Source organism: Trichomycterus rosablanca, chromosome 2 (genome assembly GCF_030014385.1).
Source record: "Trichomycterus rosablanca isolate fTriRos1 chromosome 2, fTriRos1.hap1, whole genome shotgun sequence".
NCBI lineage: Eukaryota > Metazoa > Chordata > Actinopteri > Siluriformes > Trichomycteridae > Trichomycterus > Trichomycterus rosablanca.
Genome location: NC_085989.1, coordinates 40128548 through 40154831, shown reverse-complemented (window position 1 = coordinate 40154831; position 26284 = coordinate 40128548). Strand labels below are relative to the sequence as shown.

Sequence of the window (26284 nt, the reverse complement as noted above, 5' to 3'; positions counted from 1 at the left end):
CAGTGCTGACCTGGCAACCTTACCCTTTTCAGTAACACAGATATAACCGTGCCTAAAACTCAAATGTCCAATCTCTAAAGTTTACACATGCAATCATGAATAGATTCAAGTACTAACTATAGGAAACGTTAATTTTAGGGGGAGAAGTAAAAAGTGACTTAGTATTTTTTGACTCCTCCCCCTAAAATGTAAATTTTCTATAGCACAAAATGTACAATATTAATAAAAAACCCTGATTGTCTTTCTTACTTCTTTCAGCTCTGAGTGCTCCGTCAGCTACCAACCCATTCCAAAGCGAGCCGCCACGGCTCACTCTGAATCAAATGCGTCCGAGCTCCACGTCACCTGGTCCAAGCTCGCTGCCATACAGCGCGTCTCTGCCTCTGCCTGCGAGCAGTCAGCCTTTGTCTTTACCCAGCTCCTTCACCCAGTCTGCAGAGGGACATGCTGGCATGCCTGGGACCCTGCCTCAACCACTACTCCCCCTATCATCCACAACCACGCACGGACAGCCAGATCACAGTCAGAACCCGTTTCTATGAGTGCCTGTATGAGCAAAATTTTAAAACACTGGCCTGAACCTGAATGTAAGCTTGCTTTCAATGAAGTGACAATTTAACCACAGACTTGGCTCAGAACTGGAATGTATTTCAATTTAATAACAGTACTGTTTTTTTATGGGCTTTTAAACGTTTTCACACTCTTTACAGGTTTGCTCTTAGCAGCTGCTACTTCCTGCTATCTTCCTTATATCTATGCCAAAAGAATCAGCACTACAAGATAAATCAATTTTTTTATATTAGAAAGCAATGGTGAATTTATGAACTACACCTAGTTTTAAAAGGAACTTCCTAGCATATTGTAATCACCAGTATGTTCAATTTATTTATGACATTACCAAGCTTGCATCCTCACCATCACTCTCCACTACTATTCGTAATCCAATAAAGCCTGAAAACTTCCTGTTCCACGCTCCTATCACACACTTTGGGTGATTTCTATCTATTACCGGAATAGCATGTCATAAAACTCAATCAGGGAAAGGTCTGTAATCAGTGTGCCACATGAATAACACAACTTTTATATTTGCCACATCTTAATTGGCTAAATAATCACAAGTTTAAAAATGAATACATTATCTTTGAAATTTTAACTAAATACAAGCAGCGACCCAACAAAATATAGAAAAGCAGGACTGTTGCATACTAAAAGAAGGAATGAAAATGCACCTTAAATGTTCATATTTAATCTATGACACAGTCTATGGTTCAAACATTGGTAGAGTTAGGATTGAGAAAGTTTGGATTGGCTACACAACAGAATAAGAAAGATAAGCTGCAAACTTCAACACTGTACCACTGCAACAATTCTAATTTGCGTACAACCAGCAGTGGTGCAGTAATCTTGAGCATAAAAAGCACAATATTTCATGTGCACACAATGTAAACACAGGATTTGTCAGAATACATGTAAAAATACCATGATTTGGAAGCAATTTTCCAGTTGCAATGCCAGACACACATGTCCAAACTGACACGTATTAACTTTCTCATGCATTTGCACACAAACACAGGGCACAACATAGAATCAAAGTTACTCTAATATTTTCTATGCATAATGGTAATGTAAAAAAAACCTCTGCAGCTCAGCTTGTTCAGGCAATGTGATTATATGAGTACACCATCTCACATTTCACTTTTTTCCTGATGGATCTAAGTGCTAGTGTGTTGTGTGTCAGTATCTACCCTGATCTGCTCTTAGACTTCTATAAAGTTCAGGTCAGTCAGGTTGCGTTGAGTTCAGCCAGTCAAGCACTTCCTGTAGGCCCTTGCCAGAGCTAGCACTAAGCTCCAAAGTTGTGACTGGTTGAGGGGCAGAGGCAATGATGTCATCCATCCTGAACAGCGACTTCATTTCCCCAAGTGACATAGTGCATGGAAGGTCACTAAAAAGAAGAACAAAGAAAACACAAGTTTGCCATGGTGAAGGTATGATCAAATACAACTAGTCCAGGTCTAAATTCATACTATATATGAATGAATAAAATGTGTCCTAGTGACGGTTCCTGTTTATGTTTAACTACAAATACTATGCACAGTCAGTCTGGTGCACTAGATGCCTAATAGTATACTGTGAGATTCACAATGACTGGCTTGGCCACGGGTTGGATTGCCATCTGGGATTCCTCATAACTGCTGAAATGACGATCTCTGCTGGCTGTTCGATGGCGCCTGCACAGAGATGAGGGATAATGGAGATCAGTGTATGACTGTTCGTACATGACACTGATAGGAACTTGCTGTGTGCAGGTGAAAAAAGAAGCGACTGCACATGTATTGGAGGTGTGTGTTAGTCACGGCTCTCCTAAGTCAGGAGTGGAGATCGGCAGCAGTGGAGAAAGGAAAATGCCATAAGGTGATTGGATATAACTAACTTGTAAGGAAAAATGGGGGGAAATGCATAAAAAGAAAAACGTATTCACAAAGTACAAAACAGCGGCCTAAAGTAAGCATCGTACCAAGCATTCTATATAGATATATACCTTTATAATAGGGGATGAAAAGTAAATTGTTAATGCGTACCGGAAGGACAGTTTCACTGCAGTTTTGTTTTTTTCTTAAATGCAAAAGCTGTAGACATAGCATATTTTAACCCAAGCAATAGAATTTATCTTGATTTCTTATTTTTAATTGGTCATTGGTGGATCTTTATTTCAGCTCACAATAGGCAATCTAAATTAACAGGCATGTCCCACTGACACAGCTGTGCTTTTAGCTAAGGGAAGAACTGGTTACTTGAACAGCTTGCAACGATGTTGAATAGGCTAGGTATTATGAAAGACCTAAAAAAAACTATTCAAGAAGAAATTTGGAATGAAACACTTAATCTTGCAATGTTAGTGTAACCGGATTGTACTGTTATGAAAAACAGTCAGTTAAAAAGCACAATCCTCATTAGATATGTCGGAGATTCTGCCTGAGCAGTCTAACCTCTTGTTGAACAGCACAAGCACTGAGGCATTCTGGAGCGGCTCAGCAGAGAGAACAGAGAGCAGCTGGATACAGGATGAGGAAATCTGAGTGATGTTGGCAGTGTCCACCATGAACTGAAAACGGAAATAGTTGTTCAAGGAGTTGAGTTCAAGGATTCATTGGTATGGAACAATATGAGTAATTTTATTGTGTTGAACCATTGAGGAGAGAACAGAATTGCACAGCATGTCAAATTAATAATGTCGAATTAATAAATTATGTGCCGACACTGAATTTAATGGATAATTGCATATCATTTTTTCCACAGATTTTCTTTACCCTAAATTGTATCCCCAAGACCATTAATTTATCCTTAAATAGCTTAATGTAAATTAGATTGCTCTACTGTTGTAGAGAGCAAGCCGTAGCCTAGTGGTTAGGGTACTGGACTAGTAATCAAAAGCTCAGTGGTTCAAGCCCCACCACTACCAGGTTGCTGCTGTTGGGCCCTTGAGCAAGGCCCTTAACCCTCAATTGCTCAGACTGTATACTGTAACTAATGTAAGTCGCTTTGGATAAAGGTGTCTGCTAAATGCTGAAAATGTTAGCAGTCAGCCCAATTCAACAATTTTGTATTTTCACATCTTTAGTTGTATTATGTACATTTGCAAATAATTTTTTAATTTATTTTAATTTTCGGTGGCATGTAGCAGAGAACTGCTTCTGCAGTGATGGAAGGGTAAGTGTGATTGATTGGCACCCATTGTATGACATTATCTTGCTTTGCAGTCTGTCTTTTTTTCAAGTAGCATCAGATCCAGTGTTTTTAAAGCATCACTGACCATGTGTTAATAATTTATATGTATATGTACACTGTAATACATGGTAAAATGCATATTAAACTAATAATGGGAACTAATAATGCAACCAAAGGTGATTAAACAGCTGAAAGAGTGTCGCAATACTCACTATAACAGAGGTGCAGTCTTTAAAGTAGCTGGGCCAGATAGGACCCATGCAGCCTCCTAACTCTCTCACAGTCACTGTGTTCCTTCTCAGGCTCAGGTCTGTGAGGTTGGTGCCCACCTATGCCACAAAGAACAAAAGGTTTATTGTTTCTTTATACAGGAAAAATTAAAATAGCTAATAAGCTTGTTACCTTGTTTAGTTATTTATCTTATGTACTGAATTTACACCAAGTCAAAAGGTTAGCTCACCGTGGGCAGTGTAGCAGGTGGTTCACCTAAATCAACAGGCATGTCCCGCTGACACAGCTGTACTTGGTGATAAGGAAAGAACTGGTATCTTGGACAGCTTACTACAGTGCAACTCACAGATAGTTTAGTTTGATTAAATAGCTAGCTAGTCAGGTAAAACAAACAAACTATGAAATATTTAGACTAAATGCAAACACTATTTAGAGGAATGACATGATTGTATTCAAAGGTTTGTAGGGCGGCACGGTGGCTAATTGGGTAGCACTGTCGCCTCACAGCAAGAAGGTTCTGGGTTCGATCCCCGGGCGGGGCGGTCCGGGTCTTTTCTGTGTGGAGTTTGCATGTTCTCCCCGTGTCTGTGTGGGTTTCCTCCTGGTGCTCCGGTTTCCTCCCACAGTCCAAAGACGTGCAAGTGAGGTGAACTGGAGATACAAAATTGTTCATGGCTGTGTTCAATATACAGTGTATCACAAAAGTGAGTACACCCCTCACATTTCTGCAAATATTTTATTATATCTTTTCATGGGACAACACTATAGACATGAAACTTGGATATAACTTAGAGTAGTCAGTGTACAACTTGTATAGCAGTGTAGATTTACTGTCTTCTGAAAATAACTCAACACACAGCCATTAATGTCTAAATGGCTGGCAACATAAGTGAGTACACCCCACAGTGAACATGTCCAAATTGTGCCCAAAGTGTCAATATTTTGTGTGACCATCATTATTATCCAGCACTGCCTTAACCCTCCTGGGCATGGAATTCACCAGAGCTGCACAGGTTGCTACTGGAATCCTCTTCCACTCCTTCATGATGACATCACGGAGCTGGTGGATGTTAGACACCTTGAACTCCTCCACCTTCCACTTGAGGATGCGCCACAGGTGCTCAATTGGGTTTAGTCCATCACCTTTACCTTCAGCTTCCTCAGCAAGGCAGTTGTCATCTTGGAGGTTGTGTTTGGGGTCGTTATCCTGTTGGAAAACTGCCATGATGCCCAGTTTTCGAAGGGAGGGGATCATGCTCTGTTTCAGAATGTCACAGTACATGTTGGAATTCATGTTTCCCTCAATGAACTGCAGCTCCCCAGTGCCAGCAACACTCATGCAGCCCAAGACCATGATGCTACCACCACCATGCTTGACTGTAGGCAAGATACAGTTGTCTTGGTACTTCTTACCAGGGCGCCGCCACACATGCTGGACACCATCTGAGCCAAACAAGTATATCTTGGTCTCGTCAGACCACAGGGCATTCCAGTAATCCATGCTCTTGGACTGCTTGTCTTCAGCAAACTGTTTGCTGGCTTTCTTGTGCGTCAGCTTCCTTCTGGGATGACGACCATGCAGACCGAGTTGATGCAGTGTGCGGCGTATGGTCTGAGCACAGACAGGCTGACCTCCCACGTCTTCAACCTCTGCAGCAATGCTGGCAGCACTCATGTGTCTATTTTTTAAAGCCAACCTCTGGATATGACGCCTAACACGTGGACTCAACTTCTTTGGTCGACCCTGGTGAAGCCTGTTCCGAGTGGAACCTGTCCTGGAAAACCGCTGTATGACCTTGGCCACCATGCTGTAGCTCAGTTTCAGGGTGTTAGCAATCTTCTTATAGCCCAGGCCATCTTTGTGGAGAGCAACAATTCTATTTCTCACATCCTCAGAGAGTTCTTTGCCATGAGGTGCCATGTTGAATATCCAGTGGCCAGTATGAGAGAATTGTACCCAAAACACCAAATTTAACAGCCCTGCTCCCCATTTACACCTGGGACCTTGACACATGACACCAGGGAGGGACAACGACACATTTGGGCACAATTTGGACATGTTCACTGTGGGGTGTACTCACTTATGTTGCCAGCTATTTAGACATTAATGGCTGTGTGTTGAGTTATTTTCAGAAGACAGTAAATCCAGAGCGGTAGAGAGAACAGAGTGGCGACACTCCCATAGGGAACCGTTGGAAAGGGGGCGGGACATTTTTTCTGCGCAGCTTCCGGGTTGTGGAGCTCTGTATAGTTCCAAACAACCCATAGAGCCCCATTCATTTCCACTACTTATCAAACATTTTTAGCTGTATGTTGCTTTGTTTTAAAAAAATTATTAATTTAATGTCATTAATATACTTAATACTGTTATTGTTTAGCATTTGCTCAGCACTAAATGTTACATGTTTATCTTAATTAATAGGTATAACTGAATTTAGCTTAGTCAGTTAAGCTTAATTAATGACACTAGAGTCTTTTTACCTAAAATGAGTTGATTAATCAAGAGTCTAGTTACAGAAATGATCATAAAACATTAGAACCACAATAAATCATTATACTTTTACTTTCATACTTAAGTACATTTGAAGGTAAATTTAGTTTAGTACCTTAATGGAGGTAAAGAGTATTTTTACTTTTACTACTACTTTTACTGGAGTAATATGTTACCCTGGATATCTCTACTTTAACTCAACTACATGGTTTGTGTACCTTGTCCACCACTTACATTAGACAAAATGAACTTGTGCATATTCATAATGAATTCATTAATGTATTACATGTAGGAATCAATTATTAATCACTCATGAAATAAGAGATGAATGAATGCTTTTTCATGTACCTGCACTATAATGTTAAAGGTACGGTAATGTGTTTATCAATCTTTTCATTCAGTGCAGGTAAACCTTATTAATCTAGCCACATGGCTTAGTGTTTAGCCAAAATGATTATTATTATGAATCCTCAGGAAAGTGAAGGGAGGTTAGTTTATGTAAAAAACAAAACATAAAAAAACTTTAATCTCTGTACTGTATATTGTTTCTACTACTTAATGATATGGCATTATGTAATGTATGCTAATATAATGTACTGTGTTAACAAGAACGACCTATTAACAAGTCATCATAAACATAAATCTTCCACTTTATATACCAAATTGACATTAAAGCAGATGCAGTAAATGTAAACGCAGTTGAAAATACCCAGAAATTGTACAAATGTTTATTATTTGCCGTTTAATATTTCATTCACTGCTGCCTGTCCCATATGAGAACATGACAGCGCCGGGTTTGTTTGGAACTATTGAGGGTTACATGAACCACGTGACCGCGTAGCGGCGAGATCAAGGAGTGTCGCAACTCTCTCTTATCTACGGCTCTGAGTAAATCTACACTGCTATACAAGCTGTACACTGACTACTCTAAGTTATATCCAAGTTTCATGTCTATAGTGTTGTCCCATGAAAAGATATAATGAAATATTTGCAGAAATGTGAGGGGTGTACTCACTTTTGTGATACACTGTATAACCTTGAGAAGTGATGAGTCTTGTGTAATGAGTAACTACCGTTTCCTGTCATGAAGGTAACGAAGGTGTAAAACATGACGTTAAAAATCCCAATAAAAAACTAAAGTTTATAGTTTACATTGTTCAAGTAAGGGTAGCACTGCCACCTCACAGCATGAAGGTCCTCGGTTTGATTCCCAGATGGAGTGGTCTGGGTCCTTTTAGTGTGGAGTATGCCTTTTCTCCCACAGTTTAAAGACATGCAGTCAAGTTAACTGGAGTTACTCAAATTGCCCTAGGTAAGACTGTGTGGGTGAATGTGTGTGTGTTTGCCCTGTAATGGAATGGTGACCTGTCCAGGGTGTTTCCTTGCATTTAGCAGACGCTTTTATCCAAAGCGACTTACAGTATTGTGACAGTATACAGTATGAGCAATTGAGGGTTAAGGGTCTTGCTCAAGGGCCCAACAGTGGCAAACCGGCAGTGGTGGGGCCCGAACCGGCAACCTTTCGGTTACTAGTCCAGTACCTTAACCACTAGGCTACAACCGCTAGGCTACAACTGCCCTACCTTTCGCCTGGTGAATTGTACACACTGTGACCATGAACAGAATAAAGCTATGGTAAAACATACAATGCACAAATATTTTTGTGTTTATATTTATCCTTTCTTAAAAACAGAAGGAGATAGACCTAATAAAATAAAAACTGTGCAATGTGTAGTCTCTAAACATTACGGACTCGTTAGGTAAGACGTTTTTGTCAAATCAGGATTTGTCAAAGGAGGACAGAAGTATGTGGACGCTCACCTAACCCGTTAGTTCAGGTGTTTCAGCCATACTCATTGCTAACAAGTAAATAAAATCACACAAAAAAAAAAACATACTGCTATATGAAATATGAGATATGCCTCCAACATTATGGCAACCGTTTGGGGAAGGCCCTTTCCTGTTCCAGCATGACTGAGCACAAAGTAACGTCCATAAATAAATGGTTTGTCAAGTTAGGTGTGAAGGAACTCCAGAGAACTTTGACTGAATGTGCACAAATGCCCACATAGAAGAGTGGAGGCTGTTATAGCTACTAAGGACCAGAGAGAAAATGTATTGGATGTCAAATAAGCTAATGGCCAGGTGTCCACTTACAGTACTTACTATCCACCTCTTACACATCGTTAACGGACGGCGACGTTCAAATTTGAAATGTAACGGTCACACAGAAACAAGCGCGCGCGAGAAACTATCGCACCGTTATAAACATATATTCAACTATGTTCAGGCTAGCCGTTTTAGCTAACGCCTGTAAAGGATATTCTGAAGTCGTTTCAGGAGCAGCGTCTTTCCAACACCGGTAGCACCCAATAATAAGCACATAGCTTCTACTAAGAACTAAATTCAGCCATTAATACAACAACTTTAAAGAACATTTTCATTATAAGAATTCAATTCGACAAAGCTAACTAGCACAACTGCTAGATGCAGCACTTCTCACAGCGTGCCTCAGTTACCATGACGACACCCCGCACCCTTTCAAAGTAAAAGTAACTGGAACTTGAGGTTATTTACGTGATTTCATAAATTCAGTTTTACCAACTATTTTACTAGGGTTATTAGAATACATCCCAAGTCTCACGAAGTTCCGGGAGTCTCCCGCATATACATGCCTGATGTCCGCAAGTCAGATAAAATCTCCTGGAATCTGGAACGAGCGGCCAAGAGCGCGCACGCGTATTAAATCCGTTATCTGATAAACAATCTAGCGCACTGTGTAGGGAACATAAATCAATTGTCTAATTCACTATCTAGTGCACTACGTAGGGAACATAAATTCGTTATCTGATATACAATTTAGTGCACTATGTAAGGAACATAATTAATTATGTAATACACTATCTAGTGCACTATGTAGGGAACATAAATCCGTTATCTGATATACAATTTAGTGCACTATGTAAGGAACATAATTAATTATGTAATACACTATCTAGTGCACTATATAAGGAACGGGGGTACCTCCCTGAAATGAGTTTTTGCAACTTGGGATGTCTGTATTAGTATGATTGTATAAATTACAAAAAACAAAAAGCAAAAACAAAAGCAATATTTAAAAAAAAAGTCAACAACAGCAAACAATAATGACAAGAGCAACTACCAACCGCTTGTCCTAGTTGAGGATCTTTACCTCACACACAGCAGTTTATAGGTCATAATGTCAGTGACATTATGTTATGACATTAAGTTTTTTTCTCAATATTATTCTTCACACAGTCAATACCATACCCTCTTTTGTTTGACGGCGTATTAGGGCCACTGTAAAAATATTTTCAATATATGGCCAAAGAGTGTGCAGCCGTCATAGGCTTGTCAGTTCAGAGAAGCACGGGTCTCAGTACCCAAGCGTCGAGGGCAGCCTATAATGAGTGTTACTGTGGTTTGTCTTGTGGTTTGAGTTTGGGAGGAGGTGGCTGTGACGTGGTTCCTGGTTAAAGTTAACTGCTTTATAAAGACTGAAACCAAAGGGCGAGAGTCAAAGCGAGACAGAAAAAAGAAGTAAAATTAGACGTTAGAATGACAGCGAGTTAAAGTAAGAAAATAAAATACACTTATTAGCCATAACATTAAAACCACCTCCTTGTTTCTACAATTACTGTCCATTTCATCAACTCCACTTACCATATAGAAGCACTTTGTAGTTCTACAATTACTGACTGTAGTCCATCTGTTTCTACTCATGCTTTGTTAGCCCCCTTTCATGCTGTTCTTCAATGGTCAGGACCCCCACAGGACCACTACAGAGCAGGTATTATTTGAGTGGTGGCTCATTCTCAGCACTGCAGTGACAATGACATGGTGGTGGTGTGTTAGTGTGTGTTGTGCTGGTACGAGTGGATAAGACACAGCAGTGCTGCTGGAGTTTTTAAACACCTCACTGTCACTGCTGGACGGAGAATAGTCCACCAACCAAAAATATCCAGCCAACAGCGTTCCATGGGCAGGATCCTGTGACCACCAACTCAAACAGCAGCAATAGATGAGTGATCGTCTCTGACTTTACATCTACAAGGTGGACCAACTAGGCAGAAGTGTCTATTAGAGTGGACAGTGAGTGGACACTGTATTTAAAAGCTCCAGCAGCACCCTGTGTATGATCCACTCATACCAGCACAACACACACTAACACACCACCACCATGTCATTGTCACTGCAGTGCTGTGAATCATCTTCCACCTAAATAATACCTACTCTGTGGTGGTCCTGCCCACTGAAGAACAAGGTGAAAGCAGGCTAAAAAGCATGCAGAGTAATAGATGGACTACAGTCAGTAATTGTAGAATTACAAAGTGCTTCTATATGGTAAGTGGAGCTGATAAAATGGACAGTGAGTGTAGAAACATGGAGGTGGTTTTAATGTTATGGCTGATGTATACTGTAGGTAGGCTGTACACATTCACAGCACAATGAAATTAGTTGCTTTACATAAACATGCTCTGGGTCAGTTTACATATAAAACCTCTGGAACAGAGACTGTCAAGGTTCTTGTCCAAGGGCAAAACAGTAGCTACTTGCTGAACTTCTGATTGAGTAGGATTAGTTGACCACTAACCACTGAGACACCACTACCCAACCCAATATAAAAAAAGTTGTTACAATAGAAAACATGTAAATAAAAACCAGATAGGGTTATCTGCAGGTTCTTTTAAAAAGCCAGTTGTAATGAATTGGGAACTGATGTTTGATAATATTGAAGAACACAGAGCAGAAAATCTGAAAACACATTATAATGAAATCTCTTCAGATACATGTGGTTGGTCCTCTTTTGCAAACCTTCCTCATCAGCATACCTCACAACTTTCTAACAGGATGTAAATTAGAGAACTGGGATTGTAATGGAAAACCTTGATTCTGTGCTAATCAAACCATATAGTGTGGATTTGGATATATGTATTCGATGTTTTTGGGCTGTGGGAGGAAACAGGGAGAACATGGACCACTTCACCTTGGAATCAAACCCAGGACCTACTTACTGTAAGGCGACAGTGCCCACTATGCCTATAACAGTTCATTTCACACCAAACTCACAGTGAGTGGCAAAAGCTCTATGCTAGTCTTCCAGTCTTCCATACAGCACAGTTCCAGCCATACGTCCATTTGCATCTTGCACACTCCAACAATTATGTATGTGAGCAAAAGAAGATATCTTTCTTCTGTTCTGTGGTGGATGATTCTGAGCACTGCAGTGACACTGACATGGTGGTGGTGTGTCAGTGTGTGCTGTGCTGGTATGAGTGGATCAGACACAGCAGCGCTGCTGGAGTTTTTAAATACCGTGTCCACTCACTGTCCATTCTGTTAGACACTCCTACCTAGTTGGTCCACCTTGTAAAGTCAGAGACGATCGCTCATCTATTGCTGCTGTTTGAGTTGATCATCTTCTAGACCTTCATCAATGGTCACAGGACGCTGCCCACGGGGTGCTGTTGGCTGGTGGACTATTCTCAGTTCAGCAGTGACAGTGAGGTGTTTAAAAACCCCATCAGCGCTGCTGTGTCTAATCCACTCATACCAGCACAACACACACTAACACACCACCACCATGTCAGTGTCACTGCAGTGCTGAGAATGATCCACCACCTAAATAATACCTGCTCTGTGGTGGTCCTGTGGGGGTCCTGACCATTGAAGAACAGCATGAAAGGGGGTTAAAAAAAGCATGCAGAGAAACAGATGAACTACAGTCAGTAATTGTAGAACTATAAAGTGCCTAAAGTCATACTTCCTCTGTCCTGTGCATGGTAAGTGGAGCTGATAAAATGGATATATATACACACATACTTATTTTTTCTGATACTAGTTTTGCATCTTTACCTACACTCTTGTCAACACCAATCAACCACAGTTGCACATTCTAGAAGAACAAAGAACATTCTGTCCCCATGGCAATGTGTGACACTAAAAAAAGTTTAAGATTGCAATCATACTTCCTCAAAGTCATACTTCCTCTGTCCTGTGCATGTAGGTAAGTAGAGTAAAAGTACAAGACGGTTTTATCTTGTGGGGGGGATTTGAATTTAATTAAAGTATTAAATTAAAGTGTTAAAATATTCAATTCAACATCTGTATAATCTGTATCTGTTTAATATCTCCTCTATTTCTTCATCTTATTTAGCTGCTTAAATGCACGCTTGTATAAAGAAGCTTTATTACTCTTTGCTGAAACGGCTCCTTTGTGGGCGGCACGGTGGCGAAGTGGGTAGCACTGTCGCCTCACAGCAAGAAGGTCCTGGGTTTGATACCCAGGTGGGGCGATCTGGGTCCTTTCTGTGTGTGCATGTTCTCCCCGTGTCTGCGTGGGTTTCCTCTGGGTGCTCCGGTTTCCTCCCACAGTCCAAAGACATGCAAGTGAGGTGAATTGGAGATGCAAAATTGTCCATGATGTAGCCTTGTGAAGTGATGAACCTTGTGTAAAGACAAGAGTAACTACCATTCCTGTCATGAATGTAACCAAAGTGTAAAACAGGAAGTTAAAATCTTAATAATCTTACCCTATCAGTCAGTTTGGTTTCATCATGAAATCATTGTGTATATTTACTTTATTTAATTGTGTAGTTTATTGTCTCTTATTTTGTATTGTTGTTGTTAACTTTTCCTTTAAATGACCTTAACATGTCAGACAAAATTAAGAAATAATATTGTATGGAGAATTATTATTAAATAAATTTGGTTGATTTTAAGGTAACAATTTAAGGTAAGGAACAGTAAAGTAAAATCTTTATGGAGTTTTAATTATGTTAAATAGATTTAAATATCTACAGTTAGATTTTAATTGCTGCTTCATTTTGACTCAAATACTCTTCTACACGATCAAAATCAACCATCATATAGGACATAACAATTAAAATCTTATTTACAAATACAAAATGGTTTGTTAATGAAGTACTAAATATCAAATTACAAAATGTTCAGATCAGCCATAACATTAAAACCACCTCCTTGTTTCTACACTCACTGTCCATTTTATCAGCTCCACTTACCATGTAGAAGCACTTTGTAGTTCTACAATTACTGACTGTAGTCCATCTGTTTCTCTACATACTTTTTAACAACTTTCACCCTGTTCTTCAATGGTCAGGACCACCACAGAACAGGTATTATTTGAGTGGTGGATCATTCTCAGCACTGCAGTGACAATGACATGGTGGTGGTGTGTTAGCGTGTGTTGTGCTGGTATGAGTGGATCAGATGCAGCAGCACTGCTGGAGTTTTTAAATACCGTGTCCACTCACTGTCCACTCTATAAGACACTCCTACCTAGTTGGTCCACCTTGTAGATGTAAAGTCAGAGTCGCTCATCTATTGCTGCTGTTTGAGTTGGTCATCTTTTAGACCTTCATCAGTGGTCACAGGACGCTTCCCACATGGCGCAGTGCTGAGAATGATCACCACCTAAATAATATCTATTCTGTAGTGGTCCTGACCATTGAAGATCAGAGCAAATGGAGGTTAAAAAAGTATGTAGAGAAACAGATGGACTACAGTCAGTAATTGTAGAACTGCAAAGTGCTTCTAGATGGTAAGTGGAGCTGATAAAATGGACAGTGAGTGTAGAAACAAGGAGGTGGTTTTAATGTTATGGCTGATTAGTGTATACTAAACCTCTAAAAGAAGAATTTAGACAAAAGAAGGAAAGATGAACCATGGTAATGCCAAACATGGCTGAATTAAGAAACGTTTTTTACAGCCCTCTGGTTTTTATTGCAGTACAGAGTAGGGCTGGGCGATATATCGAGATTTTTTAAAATATCGCTATATTTTCATATGCGATATAGATGTTGCGTTCCAATTAGATCCGACAGTTCGTTTTTCTCTTCTCCCAGTTTGTCTCTGCACATGTTCACCTTGCCCCGTCTCTCTCCCTCACTGAACACAACTCGCCCCTCCCCACCGCCAATTCTTTCTGCCCTCAGAACACATTTCTGTAAGTAAAACTCCCATGATAGCATGGAGACGGTGGAGGATCTGGTTAGTAAAAAGAATAATAATGGCTCAATTATTTGGAGATGGTTCGGATTCAAAGTGTCAGATGAGCAGCAGAATAATATATTCTGTAGAGAATGCCGAAAACAAGTCCAGACAAAAGGTTCCAGCTCCGTGTACCTTTGATCATTCGTCTTTCACTTCAAATCCCAAAGTTGAAAAACAAGAAAACAAGTCGTTATTCGTTTCAAAAAACAATATTGGAAAACGGAAATAAACATACAAGCGCATACACGTGCTGACATGCACGTATTTTCTTCATATATAAACAGTGTAAATCATGCAAGTGTTGAGAAAGTAATAATAACGTAACGGTGGGTCTCCTGTTGTTCTGACTTGTGTGTTTGTATATTTGACGTACATATATTTGCTCTATCTGTAAAAAACAAACATTATGGGGAAGTGATTTCTGTACTGGATGTTGTACGTGATTGTGTTAGTTTATACTGGACGATCGCCCGACGTCCGAGACGTCATTTATTTATTCATCTTCTATTATAGTATTTCTTGTTGTTGGCCAATAAACATCCAAAAATTTATAAAATTGCATGAACTAACTCTGCAGTAAACAAGGAGCAAACAGCAATTAAACAACAAATAAAGCTGTTAAATAAAGTGTATTAAGCAGAACGCTGATTAAAATGCATTATATGCTGTAATAGTTACACAGTAACATGAACGATTAGTTATGCCTGTATTACAGAATTTATTTATTTAAATGTTAATGTTGTGACGACTGATGTAAAACAATGTATAAAGTCCAAACATGTGAGGGGGGTTTAACGAGAACGCTACTTTTAATGTCATATGAGCACAGCCGGAAACATTTCAGATATCTTCTCTACACACTCGCTCCCTGCGCCCTATAGTGCACTTAACATTCTTAAAGGGCCAGACAATATATTTGTAATTCACATTACACGACAGGTGAGATGTTTGAAAACAACAAACTTTTTCTTAGAATAGCTCTGTTTTTTTTTTAGTAAAAATAGTTCTTGTGTGAAGCTTCCCCAGCATGAATATTAATAAAAGTGCCTGTAAAAAAATTGGAACATGTAGCTTTGTCTCAGAAGTGTCTTTTTGTTATTACCTTATGGGATGAAAAAATATCGAGATATAAATCGTATATCGTCATTCAGCGAAAAAATATCAAGATATTATTTTTGATCCATATCGCCCAGCCCTAGTACAGACTATTGAGGAACTCGCACCATCCCACAGCTGTGCTCCCTCCTTTCAGAGTCCCCCCTCCTCTAGAGGGGCAGGTGTGGCTGTTTCTAAATCATAGTAGAGCATAGGACTGAAATTCAAGCTAGAGTTTGTGACTCACACATCAGATAGTGCAAGATTAGAGAGAATCAGGGAGTCTTGTGCTGAATGAACACCCACTTTTTTTTTATGAGACTGTGACACTGGTAGAGCATTAGTAGATAGATACACTAGTTCCAAAACCCTCTTTATTTAATGAATGCAGCAAATTAGGTTTGGGAATAGAGCTTAATCTGTGGTCAGTATTTCTATTGTGAATCTGTTTTTTTTTCTCTGCTCACCATGAGACGCTTGTATCCCCTGATTCTAGGTGAGTCACATCCTTTTAAATTCTGTCCTGTTTTGCCATTATGTATGAAGCTCACATATACAAGTTTAACATTTAATATCAGATTGATAAAAAATGTGATCTGATTGACTTTGACCGTAGACTGATTGTTGCTGTCATACAGGTTGATTTTATTTTGTTAGAAACTGATGATCTCCTGGGATTCACACACACACGTTTCACAGAATAGAGCAGCATTTCCACAGAGGAAGAGATCTTGTAGAAAAGCAGAAAGCTCAGGGGTACGATTGGGTACAACTTAATCTAGTCAGCCAGAAATCTGAGGCTACAATGAGCATAGACTCACAGAAACAGACATTACCTGGTCTGATAAATCATATTTTCTTGTTACATACAGCTGTTGGGATCAGCATTCAGTATTTTGACATCAGTGCTCTTGTCTGACAGGAGTAGAACCTAAAGTCTTCTGCTCTTGTAGCCTATCTGTCTCATTGCTCACTATGTTGTCAGGTCTGGAATGCTTTTCTGCGTATCACAGAGTAAATATTTAAGTAGCTTACCCTATAACTCAAACCAGACCAATTTTCTCTGTCCTCTCTCATTAATGAGGTGTTTCCAATTGCAGAACTTAATATTCGCTTAAAGTCGCTTAATATTTAGCGTAAGCATTACGTTCTTGATGCGTGTTTGTATTATTTCATGCATAGCGCTGCTGCCACATGAGTGACTGATTGGATAATTACATAAATAAGCAGTTGTACAGGGGTTCCTAATAAATTGACCAGTGAGTTGTATATATAGACTGATTAGCCATAACATTAAAACCACCTCATTGTTCCTATATTGTTTCTTTATCAGCTCCATTTACCATATGTAAGCACTTTGTAGTTCTACAATTACTGACTGTAGTCCATCTGTTACTCTGCATACTTTTTTAACCTGCTTTTTACCCTGTTCTTCAATGGTCAGGACCCCCACAGGACCACCACAGAGCAAGTATTATTTAGGTGGTGGATCATACTCAGCACTGCAGTGATAAGATAGCCTTTTATTATCCCACAGGTATGGTGGCCGAGAAGTGCAAAACAAATTAACATTTTAGAAAACAAAATTACAAAAAAAACAAATTTACAACAAAAACAAAAACAAATTTACAAGAGCTGAAACACTTTTACCAAAAACAAAAACAAATTTACAAGAGCTGAAACACTTTTACCAAAAACAAAAACAAATTTACAAGAGCTGAAACACTTTTACCAAAAACAAAAACAAATTTACAAGAGCTGAAACACTTTTACCAAAAACAAAAACAAATTTACAAGAGCTGAAACACTTTTACCAAAAACAAAAACAAATTTACAAGAGCTGAAACACTTTTACCAATGCCGAAACAAATTTACAAACGGCAGATGTGACGGAAAAGGTAGGAACAATACACAGGAAGTGCTTGCTGTCAATCAAACTGTTTCTCGGGGGTGAAGTGAACGGAGTTTGTGATGGTAATGCTAAACAATGTTTTGTGTAGTTTGTGGAAATCATTTTATCCAGTTTACCTGCTTTTGTTTGTCTCGTGGGAAGTTTTTAGATTGTTTGTGCAGATGTTTAGATGTTGCCTGTGCATCTCTATCGACCGTCCACTCTTCTAAACATCTAAGGAATTCCCACAAGAACAACAAAAGCGGCCAACTGGCTGAAATAATTAACACAAAATGGACAAAACATTGTTTATTAGGGACGGAACATTTGATACCGAGGCTTTGAAGCTTGTTTCACTTTTGTAACACTGGACTCAGTGTATCGGAGCTCGTATTAAACCAGCAGGAATGTGCGGGACTGATTCAAAGCTTTGGTGCTTTTATCTCACTGACTATATAAGAGAGAGTTAAACTAGAGTTACCAACCGTCCCGTAAAATACAGAATCGTTCTTTATTTGGAGACTAAACGCCGGGTTCCGTATTGACACAGGACGCTTTGTTCTGTATTTTTAATCAATGGGAGACAGGGTGGTGTGTATGAAACAGAAGGAAACTGCTGCTACCGTGGGAATTAGAAAGCGTTTAGTTATTATATTAATTAGTGTTCACTTATAGTCTTACTAACGGTGTGTGTGTGCAGGTTATATCAGCATGATAAACTGTTTAATACACCGCTGTATGAGTAGCGCAGTGGGTAGAGTGCGTTGTTTTGCCTAAAATATGGTTCTGATTTATTATTATAAAGAATGAAAATAATAAATGTTAAACACCCTAAATAAAACATTTTGATAGTGTTCTCATGACGGTGTAAGACCCGATATAATTTTTATAGGTGCAACCCTAACCCCCCCTCCTCCCCCGCTCAGGTATTTTCAGCACAATCAGGAAAAAGCTTCAACAGCTTTAATGAGGCTTCATCTGCACATCACTATTGTTTAGCGTTACCATCACAAACTCCGTTCACTTTAATCCTCCCCCCCTCCCCCTCCAGAAACAGTTTGATTGACAGCATGTAAGCAACAAGCACTTCCTGTGTATTCTTCCTACCCTTTCCGTCACATCTGCCGTTTGTAAATTTGTTTCGGCATTGGTAAAAGTGTTTCAGCTCTTGTAAATTTGTTTTTGTTTTTGGTAAAAGTGTTTCAGCTCTTGTAAATTTGTTTTTGTTTTTGGTAAAAGTGTTTCAGCTCTTGTAAATTTGTTTTTGTTTTTGGTAAAAGTGTTTCAGCTCTTGTAAATTTGTTTTTGTTTTTGGTAAAAGTGTTTCAGCTCTTGTAAATTTGTTTTTGTTTTTGGTAAAAGTGTTTCAGCTCTTGTAAATTTGTTTTTGTTTTTGGTAAAAGTGTTTCAGCTCTTGCAAATTAGTTTTTGTTTTTGGTAAAAGTGTTTCAGCTCTTGTAAATTTGTTTTTGGTAAAAGTGTTTCAGCTCTTGTAAATGTGTTTTTGTTTTTGTTGTAAATTTTTTTTTTTTTTTTTTTTTTTTTTTGTAATTTGTAATTTTCTAAAATGTTAATTTGTTTTGCACTCCTCAGCCATCGTACACAGGGGGAAATTTGTACTGTTACAGCAGCTTTCAAAGATATACAGATATAAAAAGTTTTATATATATTAACAGACAAAATGTAAGCATATCATATATAAAAAGTATTAAAAAATATATAAAAAATTACAAGGGGTGTATAAAAAAGATATATAAAAAAAATACAAATTCCAAAAGAAACAGTCTTTGAAAACCAGAAAACATATATTGCCCTGTTTTATTAATGGCAAGCCGTAGCCTAGTGGTTAAGGTACTGGACTAGTAAACAGAAGGTCGCTGGTTCAAGCCAGGTTGCTGGCGTTGGGCCCTTGAGCAAGGCCCTTAACCCTCAATTGCTAAGACTGTATAGTGTAACTATAATGTAAGTCGCTTTGGATAAAGGTGTCTGCTAAATGCTGAAAGTGTAAAATGTAAATGTAATGAACTGCACATAGTCTGACAAGTGTTACACATGATTAGAAAATGTATTGCACATCGAATAGTACAGAATATGACAAGTATTGCACATAATTAAAAAAAATTTATTGCACGTTGTTTAGGTTTAATATGAGTTATTGTGATGGTGATTGTCTGCATTTGGGGTGGTGCTAGTTATGTAGCCGTACAGCAGAAGGAAGAAAGGAGATGCGCTTTTAAGCAATGTGGGTGAAGAAGCCTGTTGCTAAAGCATGTCTCATGCAGTGGGTGAAAGGCGTTCTACTTTAAGGATGAAAGCTTGGCCATCATCCTTCTCTCCCTAACTGCCTCCACTGGGTCCAGGGCGCAGCCCAGGACTGAACTCGCCTTTCTGTCCCCTATCTATCCCATTCTGAACTTGCCACCACTGAGTCATAGATAGAGTTTAGAAAGGCCCCCTGTATACCAAAAGACCGGAGCCTCCTCAACAATGAAGTCTGCTCTGGTTCTTCTTGTACAAGGCCTGTGTGTTGCTAGTCCAGTCCAGTTCATTGTTAAGGTGAACACTCAGGTACCTATAGGAGCTGACGATCATCAAAGAGCATTGATGCTTTGGAGTGGTCAACGTTCTGACTAAAACCCAATAGAGACGCTGTGATCAGACCTGAAACAAACAATCCATACAATCATTTTATATGATTTTAAAAAAGGAGCTAAAATGCCTCCACAGCAATGTAAAAACTTATATAATTACAACCCCAAATCAGAAAAAGTTGGGACAGTATGGGAGATAAAATAAATATGCAGTGTTCCTTACATTTACTTTGACTTTTATTTGATTGCAGACAGTTTGAACCCAAGATATTGTATGTTTAAAGTTCCTTTTTGTAATATCATGTTTTGTTTATTAATTTTTAATTTGATGGGATGAAAATGCAATAACAGATAACAAACGTTAAATGTAAAATGACTTTTCAACCCTTCTGTAGCTACTAGTAAAGAAATAATTTGCAAATTTAACCAAATATATTTTTGCTGCAGTTCTTTTGTATTCCAAGCTGAATGAAGGAGCAAAACCTGAAGATTGTCTAACAGGAACCAGAGCAACAACAAACGGATGTGAAGGTACAGATGTGCATCTGCATACTTTTTTAATATAAATGTATACACGTCCTAAAAAATACAATAGCCTTCATGTTATCTGCTGCCTAAATAATATAGTATGTTTCTCCAATGAGCACCAGTGATTAGAACCAGTGGTATGTGGACAATATTATGGCCAAAAACAACAGTGTTTAAACAGCAGCTTGTTAGGCATCCTGTTTCAAAACCATCATTTATTTATATGAAGTTGTCTCTACTAGATCACTGGGGGTGGGGAAAATTCATTGAAGGGGAGCGTACGGCCATTCTAAAACATTCCTGCAATATCAGCAACTGATGAATCTATTTCAATAACCCCCCAAGTAGACCTGGCTTGCAAGTGATGTTCCAGTTCATTCCATAGGTTTTGAGTTTCTTCATACCAATTGCATCAAATTGCATCTTAACAGACCTTGCTTGTGTGCAGGGGTGTAGTTATACTGGAACGGAAAAGGGTCTACCCCAAACTAATGCCACAATGTTTACATTACATTTTTAGCATTTAGCAGACACTTTTATCCAAGTGACTTACAGTACTGTAACAGTATACAGTCTAAGCAATTGAAAGTAAAGGGCCTCAAGGGCTCGACAGTGGCAACCTGGCAATGATGGGGCTTGAACCAGCAACCTTTTAATTACTAGTCTAGTATCTTAACCACTAGGCCACTAGATATTTAATTTCTTATAAACTTTATCCTATACATATTTTACAGGTTGAACACAATCTTGTAGTAAATAGTAGATGTTTATTTGATCCTAGCAATTTTAAAGGAAAAATCTTATCAGTGTGGCATTTAAAGAGTATATCAATATTTTATAAGTGTTTTGTGTTTTTAAACAGATGAGAATGAGTGTGAATTTGGTAACAGATGTGGTTCTAATGCAAACTGCTACAACACAAATGGTAGCTTCTATTGTCTGTGTGAACCGGGGCACAGAACAAGATCAAAGAAGGTTAATTTTACAGAAGGGCAATGCAAAGGTCCGTGTATTCATTAGATAGAATTTTAAATGATTTTAAATTTAAATTAATTTTAAATTAATACTCTTCTTTTGTTCTCACAGATATCAATGAGTGTTTGGGGGACCATCAAATCTGTGGTGAAAACACTGTGTGCAATAACACCATAGGTTCTTTTACCTGCACCTGTGCTGCAGGGTTTGTTTCCAGCAATGGACAGAAGTGGTTAGATGTATCCCAAAATGTTAGATGCATAGGTAAGGTGTGAATGATAAAATGGTAACCAGTTTCATTTGAGTTCACATGTGTCTTATACTCTCATAGTCTTAACCAGATCTTGTAGAAAAGACCAGTCTATGGTTAAAAGTGGTGCAATTAATTGTTTACACATGATTTTCCTTCAGCGTCACAATGTGCATTCTATAGCATCTTAATTGAGGAGGGGCCCAATTTCTTCTTTTCACCTGTCAGGGGTGGGGTCTTACAGAGTGCGATTTTATGCTATATTTCATGCACAGAGTTCTGCTCTGCTCTCCATCCGTAATCAGCCACCACAATGTTCGTGCTTCAGTTGGTACCTCCAGCTGTACCTCCTCCTTCAGAGACTCAACCAATGTTGTGTCTATGTAGGTGCCTGGCTGGAAAGCAGAGCTGAGATTTGAACTCGAGAGCTTGAGATCTCTGCAGTGATGGGCAAGTGTGTTTTTTACTGCTGCATCATCCAAGCACCACCCAAGCACCACAAAATAACCATATTTTGAACACTGCCTTTTAACATGTATTTTGGATTTAATAATATTACATACAGTATATCACATGGCCAAATGTGTTAAACATCCTTGTTCAAAACCATGGGCATAAATACAATCTTTGCAGCTTCAACAACCTTTAGTTCTCTGGAAATCTTTCGTTGAGATTTTGGAGTGTGTCTGTGGAAATACTTTGCATATTCAGACAGTAGAGGTAAGGTCAGACACTTTTGTTAAATAATATGGCCTGGCTTGCTTTCCCTTCCAGTTCAAAGGTATTAATTTGGGCACATGAGCACAGACACGCTGGAAAGGTAAAGTGCTTCCTGAAAATGGTTGAGCATTAAATATTTTATAAATTTCTTTTTATACACCTGTTAGCAACAGGTGTGGCTAAAACACCTGGACACCTACTGTAGCTGTGTCAGTTAACACATACTGTAAAATCCTGTGTGCTAATTCACTCACTTTCTTAACCGCTTATCCAATCAAGGTCGCATGGGGTGCTGGAGCCTATCCCAGTTTTTCAGTGGGTGCAAGGCACACAGTAACACCCTGGACGAGGCGCCAGTCCATTGCAGGGCAGACACACACACACACACACACACATACACACACACACAGACACACACACACACACACATCCATTTACCTATAGGGAAATTCAGTGTCTCCAATTAATCTGACTGCATGTTTTTGAACTGTGGGAGCTGTGAGAAACCTGTAGGAAACCCACGCAGACACAGGGAGATTCAAACTCCACACAGAAAGGACCTGGACTGCCCCGTATGGGGATCGAACCCAGGACCTTCTTGCTGTGAGGCGACAGTGCTACCCACTGAGCCACCATGCCCCAAAGTGCTAATTTTACTTCTTTATTTTACTTATTAACTCTTCTCATGCTAAAACATACTATTAATTGTTTAGCTGGGTTTGTAATTTGACTATTTAAAATTAAACTTTCATGTGCTATTTCTGTTATTTAGTCTACACAAAGTGATCAGTCACCTATTAAAACTATTTATTTTGAAGATTAATTGTGACTTTCAGGTTTCTTAGCTACACCTACTGCTGATAGGTGTTTAAAATTATATTAAATACACTTTAAGGTTCATTTTAATTGATGGTATTTAGCAGACATTTTTGTCAGCAATTGTGATTGATACAATGCAAGCAATTGAGGGTCTTGCTTAGCATCCTTACAGTGGTAACAGTGGCAGTGGTGAGGCTTGAACCAGCAACCTTCTGATTGCTAGTGTAGCACCTTAACCACTGAGCTACCACTGCTCTGCTTCCAGCTTTGTGGCAACAGTTTGGCACCTCTGGCAGCAAGCTATTTTGACTAAATTCCCACAAACTTCAACAGACACACTTTAGTATATTGTGGAAAGCCTTTCCAGAATAGTAGATCCTCTCACAGCCTGTTATAACTTATTCCTAATGCTACTGATTCTGAAAGCGATCTTCAAACTGTGTTGTGTTATGTGATTTTGAGTTCAGAGGTAAATGAGATGTTTACAGTATTCATAAGGAGAAAATGAACCTAGAATTTTACTGCTGTTTTTATTTTCATGTAGACATCGATGAGTGTAAGAACCGAAGCCTCTGTGGAAACAATTCTGAGTGTAATAACACCCCTGGTTCTTATTACTGCACTTGTGATCCCGGTTTTTTGCCCAGCAACAAAAAAGAGACCTTTAATGCAAGCCAAAGAGTTACAGTGTATCACAAAAGTGAGTACACCCCTCACATTTCTGCAAATATTTTATTATATCTTTTCATGGGACAACACTATAGAAATAAAACTTGGATATAACTTAGAGTAGTCAGTGTACAACTTGTATAGCAGTGTAGATTTACTGTCTTCTGAAAATAACTCAACACACAGCCATTAATGTCTAAATAGCTGGCAACATAAGTGAGTACACCCCACAGTGAACATGTCCAAATTGTGCCCAAAGTGTCAATATTTTGTGTGACCACCATTATTATCCAGCACTGCCTTAACCCTCCTGGGCATGGAATTCACCAGAGCTGCACAGGTTGCTACTGGAATCCTCTTCCACTCCTCCATGATGACATCACGGAGCTGGTGGATGTTAGACACCTTGAACTGCTCCACCTTCCACTTGAGGATGTGCCACAGGTGCTCAATTGAGTTTAGTCCATCACCTTTACCTTCAGCTTCCTCAGCAAGGCAGTTGTCATCTTGGAGGTTGTGTTTGGGGTCGTTATCCTGTTGGAAAACTGCCATGAGGCCCAATTTTTCGAAGGGAGGTGATCATGCTCTGTTTCAGAATGTCACAGTACATGTTGGAATTCATGTTTCCTTCAATGAACTGCAGCTCCCCAGTGCCAGCAACACTCATGCAGCCCAAGACCATGATGCTACCACCACCATGCTTGACTGTAGGCAAGATACAGTTGTCTTGGTACTTCTCACCAGGGCAGTAAATCTACACTGCTATACAAGCTGTACACTGACTACTCTAAGTTATATCCAAGTTTCATGTCTATAGTGTTGTCCCATGAAAAGATATAATGAAATATTTGCAGAAATGTGAGGGGTGTACTCACTTTTGTGATACACTGTACATGCACAGGTGAGGAGTGAATTACATGTGGGAAAGAAACAAAGTTTAGTTCAGTGTTTGCTGTCACACTTAAAGCCAAAATATTGATTTTAATGTACAGTCCAAAATTATTGACTCTCCTGGTAAAGATAAGTATAGGAAAATCACGTCTCTTTTATCAAAACCACATATTCCACAATTTTTGTCAGCCTTTTTTTAAGTTCATCAGTGTCTTCAAGCACTAAGCCATAAGTTCTTGTTTGTGGTCTATACATGAGAAAAAGACAGAGATGTTTAATTTTCTCACTAATTCTCCAACATGGGAAAGATGAGAACACAATAAACAATAAATAGAGAAAACGTGTGTTCACCTTCATAAGTGAGGGAATAAATATAATGAAAATTAAACACATGAAAATGCCCATATCTACAATTTGGACATTATTAAAAAAAATTTAGTTAACTTGAACTGTGACAAACTTGCCCAGACAAGGACCCAAGTCTCCAAAACTACTCTCAGATACCACCTTCATGCCAACAGATTATCTGGTATGCTTTTCTGTGATCTAACCACAAATGTAAGTGTGTGGAGTTTGCTAAACCCTACTAGAACTTTGACTGATATCAGGTTCTATGTTGGATAAGATGGCCTGGCTCAGAATTAAGTTTTAGCTTATCCCAAAGCTGTTCAGTAGGGTTAAGGTCAGGGCTCTGTTCTGGCCACTGGAGTTCCTTCAATCCAAACTGGTCAAGCCATGTCTTTATGACTTTGCTTTGGGTGCAGGGACACAGTCATGCTGGAACTGAAAATGACATTTCCCAAACTGTTGACACAAAGTATATAAATTATTGTATTGTATTTTATTCACCTGTTAGCAATGTTGGTGGCATGGTGGCTTGGTGGATAGCACTGTCACCACACAGCAAGAAGGTCCTAGGTTTGATTCCCAGGTGGAATGTTCTGGGTCCTTTCTGCATGGGTTTTCTCCAAGAGCTCTAGTTTCCTCCCACAGTTCAAAGACATGCAGTTAGGTTAATTGAAGCTATAAAATTGCCCCTAGATTTGTGTGTATGTGTGTTTGGACTGGTAACCTGCCCAAGGTGTTTCCTACCTCTCGCCCAGTGAATTGTACCCACCAAGACCTTGAATTGGATAAAGCAGTCACAAAACAGACAATGAATGAATGTTAACAGTGTGTGTGACTAAAACAGCTAGACTTACGTTTACCCATAACGTAAATATTCAGAATGCTTTTTAATAGAAATTCTGGGGTTATTTTTGTGACATTACATTAAGTGCACTGCCATGACCTTGAAGCTAATCATTTTACACAGCCACTTCAATAGTTAATGCATGCTTCAATATCTCATATGTCTTCTATCTTGTCTT

The 26284-nt window shown here is 39.0% G+C and overlaps 2 protein-coding genes across 14 annotated transcripts in view; one reads left to right on the top strand and one right to left on the bottom strand.

Moving 5' to 3' along the window:
* Window positions 1–988, top strand: part of epn3a (epsin 3a) — a 41398-nt gene extending 40410 nt beyond the window's left edge. For 4 of the 5 annotated variants that reach the window (XM_063015563.1, XM_063015553.1, XM_063015579.1 and 1 more), the window contains one exon: window positions 259–988. In XM_063015563.1, the coding sequence (XP_062871633.1) occupies window positions 259–542 (284 nt within the window). In that variant the 3' untranslated portion in view covers window positions 543–988. The remainder of the gene's footprint in view (window positions 1–258) is intronic. The other variant, XM_063015587.1, reaches the window with a different exon arrangement.
* arl16 (ADP-ribosylation factor-like 16) overlaps window positions 1–8901 on the bottom strand; it is a 57124-nt gene extending 48223 nt beyond the window's left edge. For 4 of the 9 annotated variants that reach the window (XM_063015624.1, XM_063015642.1, XM_063015633.1 and 1 more), the window contains exons 1-5: window positions 8776–8901; window positions 4190–4248; window positions 3942–4058; window positions 2991–3106; window positions 1746–1945 (exon numbers count right to left, since the gene is read on the bottom strand). In XM_063015624.1, the coding sequence (XP_062871694.1) occupies window positions 1780–1945; window positions 2991–3106; window positions 3942–4058; window positions 4190–4248; window positions 8776–8836 (519 nt within the window). In that variant the 5' untranslated portion in view covers window positions 8837–8901 and the 3' untranslated portion in view covers window positions 1746–1779. Of the gene's footprint in view, window positions 1–404; window positions 486–1067; window positions 1946–2990; window positions 3107–3941; window positions 4059–4189; window positions 4612–7466; window positions 7531–7631; window positions 8058–8608; window positions 8663–8775 lie in introns of those variants that run through there. The other 5 variants (XM_063015616.1, XM_063015651.1, XM_063015669.1 and 2 more) reach the window with 5 other exon arrangements.
* Window positions 8902–26284: the final 17383 nt, after the last annotated feature.